Source organism: Delphinapterus leucas, chromosome 19, assembly GCF_059928025.1.
Source record: "Delphinapterus leucas isolate spDelLeu-1000000601 "Yukka" chromosome 19, BTC_Dleu_Yukka2, whole genome shotgun sequence".
Classification (NCBI taxonomy): domain Eukaryota; kingdom Metazoa; phylum Chordata; class Mammalia; order Artiodactyla; family Monodontidae; genus Delphinapterus; species Delphinapterus leucas.
The window spans coordinates 26,874,164-26,894,194 of NC_143147.1; the positions used below are offsets into that span (position 1 = coordinate 26,874,164).

The following is a 20,031-nucleotide window of genomic DNA, read 5'->3' on the forward strand; positions in this document are numbered from 1 at the left end:
ATGATTCAGTCCCTATGAAGACTGTCTCTCATCTGTAGCAACCATGCTTGCAAATCAAGTTAAGCAAGGCCCCATGGAGACAGAAGGACAGACTGAACTCTGGGGCTAGGCTCCATGTAACGGGAGCCGAGGGCAGAGATGGCCACATAAAGGGCCAGCTGAGTGTATGAAAGATTGGCCACCACGGCATTGTGACTCCCTGCAACGTGTCTCATTATGACCATGCTCCCTCACCTGTTGGTGGGTGTCTGCAGGTCCTGGCATGAGTGCACTGTGGGTCAGGGCCGGTGGTGGGGTGTGGCGGCCCATGGCCCAGGTGGCCCTAGGACCCCCCCCCCACCATGGAGAACCGCTCTGGTATGACAACCTGGGGTGCTGCCATCAATACCAAGAAAGTACCCAGAATGCGGAGGACTTCCTACTCCTGCTGCTGGGCCTTGTCGTTCTTGTCAGCATTGGGATCAGCATGGCAACTACGGTCAGCGATGGTTGGGGACCACCAGAAGGGGTGAAGAGGGCTGAGGGTGGGAACCAGCTGCAGCCTGCACCTCCATCTGCAGGAACGGTCTTGGCTGGGACGGGAGGTGAGGGTAGAGAGCCTGGCCCTCATTTTCACCCACCCCACCCCACCCCACCCCAGGTATGGCATGGGCTCCAGAATGCCTTAGAGAAGACCATCTATTGGATTAATCAGAAAAGTAAGTACGGAAGACAGGTGGGGGCACCACACCCCCGCTACTCCCAGGGCCCTAGAAACCCAGGCCCCCAAGTTCGCAACCCTGAACTCTTCAGACAGTTGCCCTGCCCTCACAGACTCTTGCCTCCGCCAGATGAAAACTCACAGGCTTGTGAAAGTTCCCCCAAACATCCTCCAGCGAAGGCCCAAGACGTCGACATCCACTGCACACTGGACCCTGTGGAAGTGAAGATGGCCCAGCCCACTTGCTACTCCCTGTCCTCCTAGCATCATCTCCGCAACCTTAGCCGCAGCTGCAGCCGCCACCCCTGCAGACACCAGTGGAGGCCGAAGAACTGCAGACAATTCCCCTACAGCTGCTCAGGCTTCCGTAGGCCACATCGCAGCCACGGGATGTCACAGCTGCGACCGATGCCCTCCTTTGATCGGGAGGACCCGGACTTCTACCTGCAGGAGGAGGAGGATCTTTCCTTCCCACAACACAAGTACCCGTGGGGGTGCTGGAGAGGGCTCTACCTGCATATGGGCCTGCCTTCCAACGTGGGCCTCTGGGGCTGTGAGGGTGGGATCCTGGCCAGCCTGCCACTACCCTGTCTCTACCAGTTGCCCGAGCTGCACCGTATGGCCAAGTGTGTGGAGGCCAAGTCCGAGCTAAGGCTTCAGTCCTTCGGGGCCCCCTGCTCACCAACCCATATCTGGGGCAATGTGGAGGCTGCCAGTGGACCTCGTCTCCACCACCTCCCCGACGGCTGCCCCCTAAACCCTCGTGGGTCCCAGGGGGGCACAGCACTTACCCCTCAAGTGGTCAGCTCCCGTATGACTCCTGGGATCAGCGGCGGGCTGGTCTGGAGGGCTCTGTGACTCCATCCGTTCTGGTGCCTCGGGGCTCCCCACCGGCCCATGGACGGAGCCTCCACAGCTGTGCTCACAGCCAACCCAACCGCAGGCTGCACCTCTCCACGGGACCCTTGACCTGCTCCCGGGATACCCACGAGTTGCGGCGCTGGGCGGCCAAATGGGCCGAGATTCTGCCCGTGTGGCGCCCTCTGGCCGCCTCCTCCTCCCTCAAGGTGCTGGCCGAGGCCTCGTACCAGCGGGCCCCAGCTCCCAGCTCAGCGCTGTTCCTCCGCCCCTCCCAGCCCCTGCCTGACGTCCAGGCTACCGAGCACCCTCCACCCCCACCCACCTTCATGCCACTCAGGAGGAACCCGCGAGGCATTGACAGCTACCAGGTGCATGACAGCCTGGAGCTGAAGCGGCAAGTGCAGGAGAGCCAAGCGCGGGACAACTCGCTGTTACCTTCCACCTCGGCCTCGAGGCCCTCACTTCATGGGTGCCAGACTGGGCAAATGAACTGACCAGTAGCAAATGGGGCCGGGGGCGGGAGCGGGGGCGGCAGGGCATGGAGAGAGGAATAAGGAGTGCCAGAGTCCAGGAAACACTGGTGGTCTGTGGCTTGGAAGCACCACTCCTTCTACCTGCCTGGGTCCCTGCCCTTGGCTTCCTGCCATAAGAAGCCAGTGTCCCCTTCTTGGCCTGAGGGTCCCCTTGGTTTAGTGGCCACAATCCTGCCAGCAGGCCCCTCTTGGTCCTATACCATGCACTAAGTAGGTCTGCAGCTGCAGGCTCCAAACCACTGGTCTCTGGGCACCTCCTCTGTGTCTCAGCTGTCCCTGTATACAAAGAGCCTTGTACAAGAAGCTGCTTCCAAACTGGGGGGTTCCACATCTGGGCAGGTCCAGCTCCACGCCAAGTGAAGAGCATGAAGAAGCCTGAGGCTCTGGACTCCAGCCAGGCCTTGCACAGGGCTCTGAGGCCAAGGTCTTCCTAGTCTCAGGAGGGGCCATAGATGGAATGTGTCATTTGAACAAGTGAGTCAGCGGGTGGTGAACGAATGATTGACTGCTCGAGGGCAGGTGTGCCGGCCTACAGGCCCTGTTTGACTGTCCAGCCTGAGCTTACCTCACCCAGGTTACCAGGGAATGCCACTCTGGTTACCAGGGAGTCACCCTCCCTCACTGTGACCTCACTACATGCCCCATTATGACCCAGCCTCTCTCCCAGTTAAAAGTGGAGGGCAGGGGCCCCAGGCAGTCCTGGGAGCCCTGGCCATGGGTGAGCGAACCTACTATGGAGCCAAGCCGTTCCCTGGCCCCATCCCCAGGAAATGCCAGGAGCAAGAAGACTCAGTTCTTCTGCTCCTGGTCAGCTTGATCTTCCTCATCGCGGGGATCCACGTGGTGACTATGGTAAGGGCAGGATCTGGGCATCGGGGTTGGGGGAGCCCTGGGGCCTTGAAGGGGCTGAGGTGGGAGGGCTGCTGGGGTGTGGCCGCACAAGGGTTGGATTTCTGGGCTCACCCTGCTCCCTGCCTCCACCCTCCCCTTCTTTCCTCAGCTCTGGAGGCATCTGAAGAGATTCTTGCGGGCACTTTTCAATCATCTTTTCCCCAAAGGTGAGTGGGCGCCAGCGTGAGCTCAGGGGATGTGGGCCTGTCCCCTTTCTTCTATCCCTGCCTTGATTCTCAGCCCCTCAGGAACCCAGGACCTGACCCATCTCGCCTTTCCCCACAGACGAGCAAGCCAGCGGTGTAGGCAGCCATCGCATGCGCAGGCGCTGCTCCGTGGATCCCAAGAACCTGTGCTCAAGGGTTTCTTCCCGCTCCCGCCATCGCCCACGCTTCCTGCTCGGGCACACAAACCACCTTGACTCCTGGAAAGCAGACAAAAAAGATGAGAAGGCTTCTAAGTGCTGCTGGATGCCGCCTCAGTGTGGACGGGCTGGGGCTTCCACGGAGGCTCCACGGAGACTGTGGAAGGAGCGGGTAGTGGGAACTGGGAAGGCCCCTCCTGTCACAGCCTTAAAGTCCCAAGCCAACTTTTACTCCAGGTAAGAGACATCTTCCAAGCTCCGTAGGATGAGCAAGGTGGACGTGGTTCCACTCCACCTGCCCCAAGAGAGCAAGACTAAGACCCCACCCTCTGACACAGCTCAGGCCCCAGCCCGGGCCCAGACCCGCCACCCAATTCAGGCCACTGCGCATGCACCTGCTAAGGCGCAGACCTTCTCCTCAGCCCTCCCCACTGAGCACCCCCACCCCGTCAGAGACCTGTTCCCGAGACCACGCCCATGAGCACACTTCCGCCTGGGCCCAGGCCTTCTCCCTAGTGCACCCCACTGGGAACACTCCTGCCAAAGCCCACACCTTCTTCTCCACCTACCAGTCTGAGCACGCCCCACCTCAGTCCCAGATTTGCTCCACGTTCCACCCCCCTGCACACACCAGCCCGCAGGCCCAGGCCCCCTCCCCAGCCCTCAGCCCTGAGCACAGCCCTGCCCAGGTCCATGGCCCTGAGCATACCTCAGCCCATACACCAGCCCGGGCCCAAGCCCAGGCCCCCACACGTGCCTCAGCCCAGTCCCTGGGCCACACTTCTGTCTGCACCCTGACCCATGCTCATCTGACCTATACCCATGCCAGCACTCTGGGCCCTCCCCCACCTTCTGCCCATGCTACTACTCCTGCCCTAGCCCCTACACCGGCCCCTGTCCCGATCTCTGCCACAACCTCTCTCCCAGCGCTGGTCATGTCCCTGAGGACCACTCCAGTCCCTTCCACCCCCCGTACCCATATCCTAGATACTATTCTCTCTACCATGTCTGCCTTCAGCCAAGGCCTCTCCTCCGGCCGTGTGGTCTGCGATGCCCGCAGGGTAAAGCAGAAGTGATTCCATGTGTGTCCCCCTCAGAACTCTGGGTATTCCAGAAAGGACTTGGGTACCCTCTCCAGGCCCCAAGAGGGGCATGGTCTGGTGAGCTCTGGTACAGCTGAACAAACACTCAAGCAATGTAGTGGGGACAGTGCTAAGCCCTCCATAGCATCCATACTGGGTTACCTGGAGTTGGGGAATATGGAATGGAAGATCTCAAATGATGCCAAAGACAAATTTGTACAGTCCAAGACCTTCCCTTACTGCAGCTTCCTTCCTTGCAGATCTGAGAAGAGAAACACGGACCCCCAGACTCCAGTCTACCCCAGATTCCCGTACTCCAAGGATGCTGTACCTTCTCAACCTTGCTTCCATTCTCCAAACAGTGCCCAGAACTCACCATGCAACATGCCTCCACCATGCACTCTTTATCTACCGCTTGTTTCTCCCAGATCCTGGGTCCTTCATCAACACAGCAACCACCAGAAGCCCTCCACCTTAATACAACCCCCCACCTTTCCCCCAACCTCCAAGTCTTCTCAGTCCGTGCTCTCTTCCCAGGGTCCCATCCCTCTCCAGTTATCCACTACTTCCCATATCCCAAGCCAGGCCCAACCCCCTGAACTTCATGAGAGTCTAGGCCTCAACCAAGGCTCTGTCCTCCCAAGGACCCCAGGCCCTTCCAAAGTCTGCAGCGTTTCCAGAAACCCAGGCCTTACCACAAACCCAGGCATCCACAACAGTCCAGGCCTTATCCAAGACCCAGGCCTCCCCAAGAACACAGGCCTTGCTCAAGATCCAGGCCGCCACAAGCATCCTGGCTCCCATAAGGGTCCAGCCCTTACTCAATACTCTGGCTTATCCCAGAGATCAGGCCTCCATAACAACTCATGCCTTATCCCAAATCCTGGCCTCCACAAGGATGCAGGGCAGCACATATCATGGTCTTCTATTCCACCCAGTCAGAACTCCTGCCCTCCCAAGGCTCAGGTGGCCTTCAACGACCTGCTAACCTTCTCAGAGGTACCTGTGCTGATTGTGCTGCAATCACCCTCCTGGCGAGTAGGCAGCCAAGAACGGGTGTACCACCCCATGGATACAGTTCCTCCAGCCTGCCAGAGTTATCGCCAGATGTCTATGCCTCCCAAAACCAGCTGGAAGCCCTACTGTCCTGGGTCAGGCACCCGACTCGGGCATGTAGTCTTTGACGCTCGCCAGAGACAGTTCAGAGCAGGCAGGGACAAGTGAGAAGCTCTGTCTCCCAGGCGCCTTCACCGAGAGACATCCAACAACTCACCGGAGACCATCAAGGAGTGGGGATATCAGTGTGTGATGAGCAACTTAGCAAAAGAGGGGACAGATATGCATGAGGAATAAAGAGACAAGAGAAGTGTTCTGTGGTTGTTTGAGGACATCCACCCCAGCCCCATCCCACAGGGCCTGATGAGGACCTAAGCTATCCCTGCTTTCCCTCCATCTCTGTCTAGATGAATCTGTCATCCCCAAGGCCCTAGAGCTTCATTGTCAATTACAGTAGCCACTAGGCAAATGCCTATAGAATGTAAATTAGTTAAAATTAAGGAAAATTAATTCTGTTAAATATTAAGTTAAAAATTCTCTTCCTCAGGGAACGGAATTTCCCTGGCATCCAATTCTGCTCCCTGGCGGTCCAGGTGTTGGGACCTGGTGCTTTCACTGCTGTGGCTGGGGTTCCATCTCTTGTCAGGGAACTCAGACCCCGCAAGCTTCATGGTTTGGCCAAAAAAATAAAATTCTCTTCCTCAGTGCCATGACCTTTTAAGTGCTCAGTAGGCACATGGAGCCAGCGGCTACTCTATTGGATGGCACAGGTTTAGAACATTTCCATCATCATGGAAAATGCTATTGGAGAGCAGCGCTTTAGAGTTTAGAGCAATTTTCCTTTCCCTGTCACCCACCTCCAGCATCTTAAAGCTCCCCCAGAGCCCAGAGAACTTAGCTCTTTTTAGGGTGGCTCAGAAGCCACCCTCTGGGGAGGAGGTAAGATGTGGGGGTGGACAGCCAATGCCTGATTTCCCCAGACTGTGAGAAAGAGCCCAGGCTTCAGTTTTCCTCATCTGGTCTCTTGGGTCACGACCAGATGTATGGAAACTTGCCTCCCTCGTTCTGGGCTGTGTTTAGGGCCCTTGGTTACTGACCGAGAAGACCTCTCTTTGTCAGTGACTAGGAAAACTTGTGTTTTAGGCTGCCCAACTTGAGCCCTGGATTGTGAGGGTCCCCTCCTTCATAGGCCTCTAAATTTTTCAAGGTGTCTCCACTTAATTTTCTTGCCCATGGACTTAGGCCTAGTTCACTGTGGTGACAGACCCCTGGGAAAAAGGCATGTAAGAATTCCTGGTCCAGCATGCATTGTTCTAATCTCTGAGCGTGTCTCTGGTGTCCTATCTTTCTGTCCTATCATTCTGGCTCCTAGTTTTATCCTGGACGTAAGCTCTGTCCATGAGAGCACTGGTCGCTGAAAGCCATTTCCTTCCCCTGATAAGTTTTCATTGCCCTGCCCTAGCCCAGCTGGTGTTTCTTCTGGACTTGATTTTCAGTCCTGATAACTCTTCTGTATACATACACAAGCTGTGAGATTCCAAAGTGTTTTCCCTGCCACCACTTGTGTGTCTGAGGTCGGCAACACTAACATGTCCCTTCCCTGAGTCAGATGTCCAGCCCTGGGTCACTACATGCACACTGTTGGTGTGTTCTTGTCTAACGTTACCACCACCGATTCCAAGGAGATATGTCCCAGCTGGAGAGCCCATTTCCAACAGCTCTCTGGCTGAGCTCTGACCTTGGACAAGTCATGTGCAACCTTTCTAGGCTTGCGGTCTCATCTCTAAAGTGAAGTTACAATTGCATGCAAGAACCATTCTAGATTTAAATGACCAGGGCTCCTCTACTCCCAAGTGAGATATAGAGTCCCTTATTTCTCCGCATGCCCTAGAGTATGTCCCTCATTATGGTTTGCTATTCAGATCCATCCTATTAGGCCTGTGTTCTAACCCCAAGGAGTGTTCGTGCGGTTCACCTGGCCTTGTAAAGACACAGAATAGTTTATCATAAAGACACAGAAAAGCCTATCTCCATAGAAACTACAACTTCCATCAGGCACTACTTCAATGGAACAGGGAAGGATGTGGGGGCGTGGCCCAACGCCCTGGTAGCTTTGAAGACAAACTACAACTCCCAGGATAGCCGCGAGATCTCTGCAGAGCGAAAGGAGTGACTGAACTCTGACTGGAGGCCGGGCTGGTCCGGAACCACCCTGACAGTCTCCAGAAAGGGGCGTGGTTATAATTTAGGGATGTGGCCTTACAGGCAGTAGGAAGTAGTTACCTGTTCAATCTTCCTATCCATTCTCTTCCCAGCCTTTGTAGCTAACCTAAGAGGGAAGTTGCAAACCACTAGTCTCTTCTGAAAAGAGGTAAGGGGGACGTAGACAAGGTGCATCAAAGGAGGTTACTGCATTCGTTAGGAGGGCCCAAACAGTTACTTTCTACCTGCTGAGTCAGGTGAGCCATTCCTTGGGAGTGGGGACTAGCATATGAGAAAAGGGCAAGGACGGAGGAGGTATTTATTTGTTCTCTTTCAAGACTAAATTTAGGGCCCTTCAACTGCAGAACCATTGACGGACTGTGCCTTGGGAACCCTCTTGGCCTCTGGAAGGATAAGAACTGGGGTCAGTTTTCTGCAGCAAAAGGTACGGCCCGTCTTGGCTTCCTCCCGTCTGTGTATTTCCTAGCCCCCAATCGACAGAGCCATATGGCTTCTGCGGTAGTGCTCCCTGGTGGGGCCCACAGCCCCCAGCCCCAGCCCGGCCGCTCACGGACATTGACTTCTCCTCCGTCGATGCAGAGCAGGAACTAACGCAGCTGATCCAGGAGCTGGGTGCAGGAACTAACCCAGCTGATCTAGGAGCTGGGTGTGCAGGCAAGCTGGAGTGAAGGCCCCAAGCCAGGACCAAATCTCTTCCAGGCCAAGGACTTTGTTTTGTCTTTGCTTGGTAAGTCACCCTCCCAAACTTCGGGAACTTGCAGCTCTCAGCTCTGTCTCACCCCGCTGCAGCTCTGGATCACGACTTTACGATCCCTTAACTTTCCTTAGGTCTCTTCACCACCGGGACCCTTGCTTTCCTCCTGATGCAGAGGTCCTGCTGCTTCGTTGTGGGCTTCGCGAGGGTTCCCTGGATCTGGGGCATGCGCCTCTAGGTCCCTACGCTCGGGGACCTCACTACGAGGCCGGCTTCACACTCCTGGTGCCCATGCTTTGTCTAGATGGCACTGGGCAGGAGCTGCAACCAGACGTGGGATCCTGTTACACATGGCTCTTCCTCCCAGAGCAGCTACATGGAACCTTGGTCGGGGAGGCATGGCAGGACTGCCTAGGACCCACAGTCCCAGGAGGAGGTGATTCGATCCACCCAGCCCGAAGCAAAGAATCTCCCAAGGATCCACAAATCTCCATGGACCACCTACACCTCACTGAGCCTGAAGCACACGAGTCTTTGGAAAACTCACCTAGTAATGTTTCAGTGCCAGAGTTGCCTCAGCAAATGTAACCGATGTTGATGTTCCCTCACCACTGAAAAAAACGAATGTGGACGTCACCAAAGCAACCAACATTAGCCCAGTGCCAGAACCCTTGGAGGCTCTGGAGGCATGGCCCATATTGAGCGTCGCCCAGGTCGCTGTCTGGTTCTTTGTTTCGTTGGCTGCGGTTGCTGAGTCCCCGTTTCTGGTTCAGGGTGCCCCGCGCATGGTCCACGCAGCCTGCTACGCGGGGGTCACCACCATCCTCCTGGCTACGCCCGGGCCCCCGCGCCGCCTCCTGTTTTTCGATTGATCCCCATGGTGTCCATGGCCGGCTGGCCCCAGGGGGCTCAGAGCCACTCGTGGGCTGGCCCGCTGGCCTCAGAGTCGTCTTCCTTCTACCTGGTGCCCGGCGGCAGCGGGAGCGGCACAGAGCAGCCGGATGTCTCCGGTTGGCAGCTCTGCTTCGCCCACCAAGAGCTGGCGCTCAAGACTCGCATACCCATTCCCCTGTTGCAAGCGCACGCGGCGGACCAGGGGACGCTGCGCCCTCTGGTGGCCAGGACTAGGGTCGCGGCGCCCTACCTCCTGTGGACCTTGCTCTACTGGGCCTGTGAGCGGCTGCCCACGCTCTATCTTGCACGAGCCGAGAATGCGGGCGCCTGCTGCCTAGGGTTGCTGGATGAGCTGGGCCAGGTGCTCAAGGCCGGGGCGCTGCCCCACTCTTTTCTGAGTGGCCAAAAGTTCCGTGTGGGGGAGGGCGCAGCTTCGTTGCTCAGGACGTTGGCACTGCTTTGCAGGGACCCTGCCTGCACCCTGCACCCCTCTGTGCAAGAGGCCAAGGCTGCAGGCAAGGGGGGTGGATTAGACGGCGTGGGAGGCGGGGCCCGTTAAAGATGCTGTTCCTACTAACCTGGAAGGTGCTTCTGTTGGCCAGCAGGATGTGGAGGGGACTGCTCTCCCCTCACCTGGGAGACAGGCTGAGCACTTTGGGCCCAAAGAGCCCGTTCTAGAAGGACTCCTCGCCGGTTCCTCCGCTTCCTCCTACCCTCCTCCCGCCCCATCCCTGGCACAGATCGTTCCATTCTGGCCTCTCCACTTTCCAAATCTGTGGCCAGCACCTCTCCCACTCCGGTGCAGCCTCTGGCATCCATCTCCCTCCAGTTCTTATGGTCTTTTCTCTTAGGAGTCAATCGGGATGGGGGTAATATATTTGCTGAAAAAACGTGTAAAGTAGAAAGGTATGGAGACCAGGGACTGACGAACTTGTCTCACAAAAGGCAGAGACATTAAGGAGGACGGATTTCACCCCAGGATAGACCTCACCACCACTGCTATCTCTTCAGTTATTCCCGCCACCTTCCTCATCCAGTTCTGTCCTCCATCCTGGGCAGTAGTGTCCCTTTCTCCATTCTCGGGGCATCTGCCATTCCATCTATCTAAGCCCAACCTCTCCCACCATCCAGAGTTCCATTCAGTGGAGTTTCCTCCTTGTCCCTCCTCCTCTGAATCCCGAGACATGCGAGATATGCGGCTTTGCCTCGGCTCCTCCTGTCTCTAAGACCGTCTCCACTCCCTGCCTCCAAGGAACCCTGGGGTTCTGCCGGCCCAACCTCACCTCCCCCTCTTTCCCGGCATCTCGGTCCCCTGCCCCGCCCCCGGACCGGCTCTCCGAGGAGGGGGGAGAGGCTGTCGCCGCCACCGCCTCAGCTTCCCACAGCCGCTACCTCTGCCGCCGCTGCCTCCACTCGGTTTGGTCCGGCCGCCAGGCCCAGTGCTCACTTTGCCAGACAAGGGTGCTCTGCAGAGGCACCCTCACTCCTTCCTGGGTTCTGGGACGCCTAGCCAGGCGTGGGGGGAAGCTCCGCTTGCGGGCTACAGGGAGAGAGGAACCTGGAACTGGAGCCAGCGCCAGCCGTGCCCGGATCGACAAGACCAGACAGGTTGAGGGGCGTCAGGGAAGGAAGAGGGGGCGCTATAGGCAGTCCCAGGGAGGACAAGGAAACCCTGTCACAGAAAGCTCTGATGCGCTCTGACTTATAGTGGGTCTGTTCACATTTGGGGACCTGTGACAACGTGGGTGCACTCCTCTCACGGGGGGCTTGCTGGATTGGAGGGCGTGGGATCTAAAGAGCACCAGCTGTCCCCGAGGAAATTAGGGGCTGCCAGAAAAAAGGAAAAAAGCCAAAAACCTATGCTCCTTATTCCGAGGTGACACAGGGCCCTCCAGACAACCACCTGGTGTAACCACTAGGAAGGGCGGATTTGGAGGTGACTTCAAAAGGAGTGGATGGTAACAAGGTGAGGAAAGGGGCTCAGCAGCTGGAATGCTGTGCCACTAGAAATGGGGGTGACTTGGTAAAAAGCGGTATCGTCCAGAGACATGGTCTGGGAACCTCTTCTTGCTGATTGGCGACAGTCTGGATATTTCAAGCCATAGTTTTTGGGGGATTTCAGTGAAAAACAGTGGGGGATTCTTCACTTCGAGGGTGGCAAAAGAAAAGACACCAAGGTTAGGTTCTCCCTAGACACTGGCAGCACCCCAGCACGGGTGGGGTGAGCTAATATCCCCAAAGCTAAGGACACACACCCTTAAAATTACAAGAGTGGCTTTGGCAGTAGTGCAGGGCCCTGAAATAGGGTGGAAAGGTGCCTGGGGATATTGGAACCACATCCTGGAAAATTTGAGGGTCTTGGCTTTGGGATAGTGTTAGTGGGGGAGAGGGACATTGCAGATCAGAGAAGGGGGAGATTTCTGTGGGGAGCAAAGGTCGAGGGTTGAGTCAACTGAGAGGTACGTACGCTGCTGGGTCTGACGAAGCTACCACGAGGCCCAAGGGTGGGAGCTGGTGCCTGGGATGGGGTCGTCTAGGGCTTATCCTCAGGTCCCGTGGGTGAGGGGGCGAGTCGGACCGGAGAGTGAAGAGCATGTGCTGGTGAGCTAGCGGGTTTCTCCAGCGAGACACAGCGTGCTCCAGGAGCCTGCCAGTTTTAGGGTGCCTCCTCCCAGGGCACCATGGCGGCACTGGCCAGCAGCCTGATCTGGCAGAAGCGGGAGGTCCACCAGCCCGGGAGAAGCCGGCCCGTGTTGCCGCAGTGGCACGTGTGTCCCCGCAGCACCAAGTCCCTTTGCCAGAAGCAGCTCCTCATCCTGCTGTCCAATGTGTGACTGTTCGGGGGGGAGGCCCACGTGACCGGACCGCTGCCCGTGTGGGTGCCTGGGGAGGGGTCTCTGGGCCGTCGGCCACTCCGCCTGGGATGTTGAGGCCAGGGACTCGGAATAGCAGTGCCCGACTGATGGGGACTCCCCGAAAGTGAAAGGAGGTGGGCCTGGACCACAAACTCTTGGCCAGACGATACCTCAGTTTCCCTTGTCTTGCGACCATAACTCCGAGTCTCCTCACTTTCGGGGACAAGGGGAAGGCTTGAGCGGCTAAGCCTGGTGCCCCGAATCCTGGAAGCTCCCGCTCGCCACGCCCTCCCAATACAGGAGTCCCCACCCCCACCATCCTCTGCCTATGTGCCGTCTCTCGCGATTCTTTCAATGCCCAGTGGAGGGGGCTGAGGGATCCAGACGCCTGGGTCACCCCGAGGGTTTCTGCGGCTCCGGTAGCCCCGTCCCTGTCCCAGTTCTCCCGCTCCTCCGAGCCTTGGATCCGTTCCTCCTCGTCGAGCTTGCCTGGCTCGGTACCAATCTCCCCAGCTCTCCCCTGGGTGTCCTTGCAACTACCTCGCCAGTCCTTCCCTCTGTGCGCCCCCCTCCCGTGATCTGCACTTCAAGAAGGGAGCTGGGCAATCCCCCACGACCACCTACGCGGCTCAGAAATGGGGCCCCACAGGCTCAGGAGACCCTCTGCCGTGAGGAATTCAGACACACTACACGGCTGGATGCCCGCACGGAAACTGGAGGTCGTACCATCTACGAGGGGGTCCCGGGATCTTGGCCGCAAGCGCCAGGTGAGGAGAGTGGTGAGGGTTAGCCTGTGGTCCCTGTCCTGGTGCGACAGGCAGGAAGTCCCTCTGGCCTCGCTCCCATCTGCTTTCAGCTTCCCTAGGGTGAGACCCCCCACCACCCCGCTGGCATCCTCCTACCCCCACCGCCGGCACTCCGCTGTGGTACGGTCAGCAGCCCACCCTTTGAGTGGGACCAAGCCCACACGTGTGTCAGCCAGCTTGACCAGATCTCTGAACGCCTCCCACATTTCCTTGGTTTGGTACTGAATATCCCCCATCCCAGGTGGCTTACCTGGCTGACGGGGAGAGGCTGAGCCTCAGGGATGGCTGAGACCCGTGAGCCAGCAGACTGACAGACACACAGACAGACAGACAGACAGATGGGTCACTGTCAGACACGCCGGAGCTGGGCCAAGGCGAGGCCAGCACGAAGCGAGCTGCATCTGCAGCAGCAGGTGCTGAGTCAGCGTCAGGCCCAGTGCCAACCCCACTCCTGAGGGGGCGCTCCTACACTGGGGTGACCTTAATGCCCCCCACATTCACAAACACACTGCCCTTTCCGCAGCTCTGCCTGTCTCCCTTTGTCCTCTGCGTTTCCATGTATCTCTCCCCTTCCTCTTCCTTCTTCTCCCCTCCCCCCATTCTGGTTGAGCTGTAGAGTAGGAATTAAGCCTTTAAATAAGTTTCAATCAATTAAACTGAAAGCTGTTTAGAGGAAGCAGAAGGGACCCACACCCCAGCTTCCTCTGGAGTCAAAGAGAGGTGGGAGAGAGCTTGCTTAGAGCGTGAGGGAGCTGGGGTTCTGGGACCCTCTTCCTTCCCTCCATCCTCCTTTCTTTTCTCTCCTCTCATCCCGCCAAGTGTAGCAATGTTTCTGGGAACAGAGATGTCATGTTCCAAGTTGAATGTCTCTCTCTCCAGAGCCTCAGCTCAAAGGCATGATCACCAAACTCTTCTGCCGCCACGGTTTCTACCTCCAGGTGAATCCCGATGGGAGCATCCAGGACACCCCAGGGCACACCAGCTCTTTCAGTGAGAGGGGAATCCAGCTGCTGGGTGGGAAGGGGGAGTGCAGGCCTAGGAGATGACAGTCCTATTGTGGCTTCAGGTTCTGTTGTTTTCAGTCTGGCTCTTTGACCCTGCAAAGGAAGAAGTAGAACTGGGACCAGAATTGAGGGCGGGCGCTCAGATGGGGATTGGAGGCTTGGGGTACTGATATCCCTTCTCCCCACCCCCAGCCCACTTCAAACTGATCTCTGTGGGGCTCCGTGTAGTCACCATCCAGAGTGTCAAGCTGGGTCACTACGTGGTCATGAACGCTGAGGGGCTGCTCTACAGCTCGGTGAGACAAGGGGACAGAGTGGCCTGGAGTCAGGGGACTCCCCTAGGTACAGCCTTCCCAGCTACAGATATTTTGCAGCTCAGGGATTCCGTTCCCTCCATCTCTTGCCGACACCCTCTCCTCACTGCCTGCTCCCAAGCACCTCCTCTAGCGTCCCTCCAATCCCTTCTCCTCCAATAGCCTCCTAAATACCCCCAGGCTCTTTGAATGTCCAACTCTTACAACCTTTTTGACCCCTGTGTCTTCTCCAACCTCCTCTAGACCTCATTATTACTCACTTCCCCAGAGTCATTCAGGATGCTGGGGAAGGATTCAGGAACTCCTCCAAGCAGAAATTCCCTTCAGGTGCCCTGGATGGTGAGAGGTTGGGAGTAGAGCAGAGAGAAGTTATCTTCTTATCCCAGGCCCCCAGAAGTCTAGTTCCCGGCACTCGGGGGGCCACCAGACTCTTCCTCATGCTCCCTTTCTCCCAGTTCCTGCGTGGACTCAGAAGTTGGCTCTCCCAGTCTGAAACGTATGGATGATATCCTGCCTTGTTCTTCCCAGGGCTCCCTTCTGTTCAGTGATGTGTCTTTTTGTCCTTCTGTCTGTGTGTGCCTTTCTGGGTCTTTGTCTCCTCAGCCTCATTTCACAGCTGACTGTCGCTTTAAGGGGTGCATCTTTAAGAATTCCTCTGTCCTGTACGCCTCTGCTCTCTATGGCCAGCGTCGTTCTGGCCGGGCCTGGTACATGGGCCTGGACAAGGAGGGCCGAGTCATGAAGGGAAATTGAGTCAAGAAGACCAAGGCAGCTGCCCACTTTGTGCCCAAGCTCCTGGAGGGTGAGTATGGACCCCCAGGGAAGAGGTGGACCACATGGGACGGTATTGACCTTGACATGGACATTTAGGGACACACAGCTAAGGGCCTATAAGTGTTGTAAGAGGACACATGCTATGACAGGTCAAGCCAGGAAGGCTTTGGCCTTTGGAGGTTTGGGAAGCTCTCCTTCTGTGGGTTCCCAGAGGAGGAGTGTAGGGGAAGGGAGCCCTTTCAGAGCTCTCTTGGTGCCTAACTCTCCTTCCTGCTCCTCTCTCTCCCCTTCACAGTGGCTGTGTACTGGGAGCCTTCTCTCCACAGTGTCCCTGAGACCTCCCCTTCCAGTCAACCTGCCCCCTGCCATGTAGTCCCCGGACTGGAGGCTCCCTGCCCTCATCACCACCAGAGCCTCTCTCCCAGCCCTGTTTCTGGCCCTGCTGTCACCCCTGCTGCCACACTCCTGTCCTGAGCAGCCACATCCCTCCAGGTGCTCTACCCTGAGGGAGACTAGGGGCCGGCCATGACTTCCGGGGCTGCTGAGATCCTTAGATCCTTGGGCCCGTGAAAGGGTTCAGAGAGGAGGAAGTCTGACAATGGTCCTGGCTGATCACTTCTTTCCTTCCACACTCACACCCTACAAAGCCTTTTCCCGACATGGCGCGGGTGTTCCAAAACTGCCAAAACCAGGGCGTAAATCTTCCCTACCGCAGGCTCAGCCACGTCCTGGAGCTCTTTGCCCTCTTCATGGCCACCAAGCCATAGACTTATAGGTCCACTGCAGCTCAGGATTAATTTCCTTCTTTCGCTACTCCACCTTTAGCGTTGTTTCTGACAGGTTCTGGAACACCAAACACCCCAGGCAGGGCCATTTCTGCACCCAGGGTCTGTGCTGGAACACAGCTATGCTGCCAGGCTCTGTTCTGGATCCATCAGGCTTCTGTCCTTCACCCAGATGGACCCCTGGCTTCCATCTAGAGAGAGGCTGGATTTGGGCCCTGTCCAGCTGTTGGTCTTGGCCTGAATTGGGCCAGTCTCAAATCACCACACGTTTAACTTTCTTACCCCAGAGACACCCAGTTCCAGAGCGTGGTGCTCTAGACACATACGGAGCCATACTTCCTTCTGAATCTCAGCTCTAGGACATAGACCCCGACACTCAGCACTTCCCTCTAGGATGGAACTAGAGCCTATATAGGCATGTTATTGGTCTAGAGTAAGAGTTCGAGATCCACGCTCCCACCTTCTCTCATGATACCTCTTAAGCAAGAGCTCTGCTAAGGACCCAGCTCTGATTCACAAAGAACTAAGCTCTTCATGGATCCTCCAGAACTTCTTGTTTTCGCTAGACAATTTTCCAAAAATCTTATTCTTCCTATTGAATGCTAAACTTATTTTTTACATGCATTTTCTAGCTCCTGCAACTCAGCTGGGGTCCTTCCAGGGAACAGAGGCTGAGGAATGACAGAGGAGTTTTCTAAGAAATCACTGGCTCATAGAAGGGCAGCTAGGATGGGAAAGTGGGCAGGACCAGGGCATGACTAGAACTGTGCCTGAGTTGGGGGGACATGAACACTTAGCTACCTCAGCAGGAATTCCTTCCAGGTCCCCTTTAAAGCTGAGGTCTTTAGGGTAGTGGGTCTAGAATAAGAAAGACAAATGGGACATAGCTTTGAGCCCCCTCAAATGAGGAGACACCAATTCAGCAATAAGTCCCACCCTTCTCCCCTACATGTCAGGCCAAGGAGGGTGAGGGCCTCTTGGTCTCTAGACCTCATACACCCTTCCAGCTTCTAACTGAATAGAACTTGCTTTACCTCAGCTGGGTGTTAGGTACCCAAAAAGACTCTGCTCCCCGGGGACCAGTCTCCACTCCATGCTTTCCCAATTAAAGACGATTCATACAATTGAAGTGTTGTCTGCCATCTGTGGGTAGCAGGTTTTGGCAGTCGTTCGGGGAGGGGTCAAATCTCAGGGGCATGGCGGGTAGGCTGGCGGCTGCCCCCCAATAACAGGTGCACATTCCTGGGCGCCTCGTCACATCCCCTGCACTGGCTGTCCTGGCGGCTCACCCAGGCTGACTCACTGAGCGACGCGGGTGTGCTATGACTCCAGGGGCACTGCTGCTGCTGCTGCTGCTGCTGGGGGCTTTGGCGGCTCCATTCGACCCGATTAAGTCTGGACCTCAAAGGGGCAGTGACAGGGCCAGAGGTCGTGCCCGGGCACCACGGCTTCACTCAGTTTTCTCCTCCAGGCGCCTATGGCTCAGAGGCGTAGGGCCGACTCCACCAGAAACTTTGCTGCAGCTATGATAGCTCGGTGAGGCCGGTGTGGGAGGTGGGAGACTGTGTCGAGGTCAGCATTGGTCTCAGCCTAGCGCAATTAATCAGCCTGGTGAGGGCGCACGCAGGGAGTTGAGGTCTGGCCCACTAGCCAGCTGGGGGCCCTGGCATTAGGCAGGGTGGAACCCAGGGACAACTTGAGGCGGGGTCCGAGGCGAGGCCAGGCTGGGTGTCTGACGGGCAGTTAGTACAGATTGGGTCTTAATCGGACTAATGGACAAGCTGTGGGCGTGGCTGCTGGATGGGCCAGGATTGAGCCGGGCAGGATGGTGAACTGGCCTGTTGGCAGATCGCAAAGTGGAGCTGGGGCCGATGGACAGGCCGGAGAGCGGGCCTTGAGGCGGGGTCACAGGCTGGGACAGACTTTGGTGCCGGACAGGTTCAATAAACAACAGGGGGAGAGATTCACTCCGGCAGAGCCCAGGACTGATAAATGCACTGGCTGACTGTACGGCCAGCAGGAAGTTTACGAGATAGAGGCGGAACTTAAGCCAACGCAGTTTATAGGAGGTGGGCTTTGAACCCAAGTGGGTGCGACTCAGAGAAAGAGGGGAGTTTCCAGGGAGAGTTTACCCACCGAGCCCCTCATTTCTCTACACTGACATCATATCTACCCTTTAAAATTTTTGCTTCTAGAACGAGAAGGATGAGGAGATGAGCCCAAAGGTCTGTTTAGACCTGGTACGGAGAATCCCGCAGGGTGGGAAAGGGCGGGCATCCCGTTGCCTTTACAATTTCCTCGAATGTTCTGCCCGGTAAAATTTTTTTTTTCTTTTTTACATCATGACCTCAGAAAACACATTTATAACTGAAACAGAAGCTTCAGGAAACAATACCTATCTTTACTATGGGAGTTGCATTCCATGCATTTTTCATTCTAAATTATTTTGAACACTGGTTTGTGGCCACTCATTTCATTCCGGACCTATGAAAAGGGTCGTTAACTACAGTTTGAAAACCACTGTTTTAGACGCTAGCATGCAACTCCCTCGTTTTTACAGAAAGAAGAAATTGGGGCCCGATGACAGAGAAGGGGAAATTAGTTGATAGGGTCCCAAAGAGTGCAGGTGGAGTCTTAAACAGAGCCCTGGCCTCCAGAACCACAGACCATGCCTGCGCAGCTCTCCTCCCTTGCATTTCCACCCCGGGCTTCCTTCGCACATCCCAAGACTCCTTCCAGCCTCCAGCCCCAGACGGCCCCTCAGCCTCTGCTTCCCTAGGAGTGGACTGACTACAGGCTGAGCTGGGACTCTGAGGAGCAAGAGAGCATGGATTCACTCCGCATCACTGCGGAATCCGTGTGGCTACCAGATGTGGTGCCCAGTTATCCACTACTTCCCATATCACAAACCAGGCCCAACCCCCTGAACTTCATGAGAGTCTAGGCCTCAACCAAGGCTCTGTCCTCCCAAGGACCCGAGGCCCTTCCAAAGTCTGCAGAGTTTCCAGAAACCCAGGCCTTACCACAAACCCAGGCATCCACAACAGTCCAGGCCTTATCCAAGACCCAGGCCTCCCCAAGAACACAGGCCTTGCTCAAGATCCAGGCCGCCACAAGCATCCTGGCTTCCATAAGGGTCCAGCCCTTACTCAATACACTGGCTTATCCCAGAGATCAGGCCTCCATAACAACTCATGCCTTATCCCAAATCCTGGCCTCCACAAGGATGCAGGGCAGCACATACCATGGACTTCTATTCCACCCAGTCAGAACTCCTGCTCTCCCAAGGCTCAGGTGGCCTTCAATGACCTGCTTACCTTCTCAGAGGTACCTGTGCTGATTGTGCTGCAATCACCCTCCCGGCGAGTAGGCAGCCAAGAACGGGTGTACCACCCCATGGATACAGTTCCTCCAGCCTGCCAGAGTTATCGCCAGATGTCTATGCCTCCCAAAACCAGCTGGAAGCCCTACTGTCCTGGGTCAGGCACCCGGCTCGGACATGTGGTCTTTGACGCTCGCCAGAGACAGTTCAGAGCAGGCAGGGACAAGTGAGAAGCTCTGTCTCCCAGGCGCCTTCACCGAGAGACATCCAACAACTCACCGGAGACCATCAAGGAGTGGGGATACCAGTGTGTGATGAGCAACTTAGCAAAAGAGGGGACAGATATGCATGAGGAATAAAGAGACAAGAGAAGTGTTCTGTGGTTGTTTGAGGACATCCACCCCAGCCCCATCCCACAGGGCCTGATGAGGACCTAAGCTATCCCTGCTTTCCCTCCATCGCTGTCTCGCTGAATCTGTCATCCCCAAGGCCCTAGAGCTTCATTGTCAATTACAGTAGCCACTAGGCAAATGCCTATAGAATGTAAATTAGTTAAAATTAAGGAAAATTAATTCTGTTAAAAATTAAGTTAAAAATTCTCTTCCTCAGGGAACGGAATTTCCCTGGCATCCAATTCTGTTCCCTGGCGGTCCAGGTGTTGGGACCTGGCGCTTTCACTGCTGTGGCTGGGGTTCCATCTCTTGTCGGGGAGCTCAGACCCCGCAAGCTTCATGGTTTGGCCAAAAAAATAAAATTCTCTTCCTCAGTGCCATGACCTTTTAAGTGCTCAGTAGGCACATGGAGCTAGCGGCTACTCTATTGGATGGCACAGGTTTAGAACATTTCCATCATCATGGAAAATGCTATTGGAGA

The 20,031-nt window shown here is 56.3% G+C and overlaps 1 protein-coding gene and 4 pseudogenes across 1 annotated transcript; all 5 read left to right on the forward strand.

Annotated features, from left to right (window-relative positions):
- The first annotated feature begins 297 nt into the window (after positions 1 to 297).
- LOC149744848 (uncharacterized protein SPEM2-like) lies at positions 298 to 2,055 on the forward strand (annotated as a pseudogene).
- Positions 2,056 to 2,808: 753 nt separating this feature from the next.
- LOC149744849 (uncharacterized protein SPEM3 pseudogene) lies at positions 2,809 to 5,655 on the forward strand (annotated as a pseudogene).
- Positions 5,656 to 7,118: 1,463 nt separating this feature from the next.
- LOC149744850 (transmembrane protein 102-like) lies at positions 7,119 to 9,971 on the forward strand. Its single transcript, XM_089901763.1, is given in 6 exon segments — positions 7,119 to 7,131; positions 8,119 to 8,280; positions 8,315 to 8,441; positions 8,539 to 8,984; positions 8,987 to 9,271; positions 9,274 to 9,971. Coding segments are annotated over 6 exon segments (1,617 nt in total). The 3' UTR covers positions 9,858 to 9,971.
- A 1,586-nt stretch (positions 9,972 to 11,557) lies between these two features.
- On the forward strand, positions 11,558 to 15,525 carry LOC149744851 (fibroblast growth factor 11-like; annotated as a pseudogene).
- A 1,507-nt stretch (positions 15,526 to 17,032) lies between these two features.
- Positions 17,033 to 19,835, forward strand: LOC149744852 (uncharacterized protein SPEM3 pseudogene; annotated as a pseudogene).
- The last annotated feature ends 196 nt before the right edge of the window (positions 19,836 to 20,031 follow it).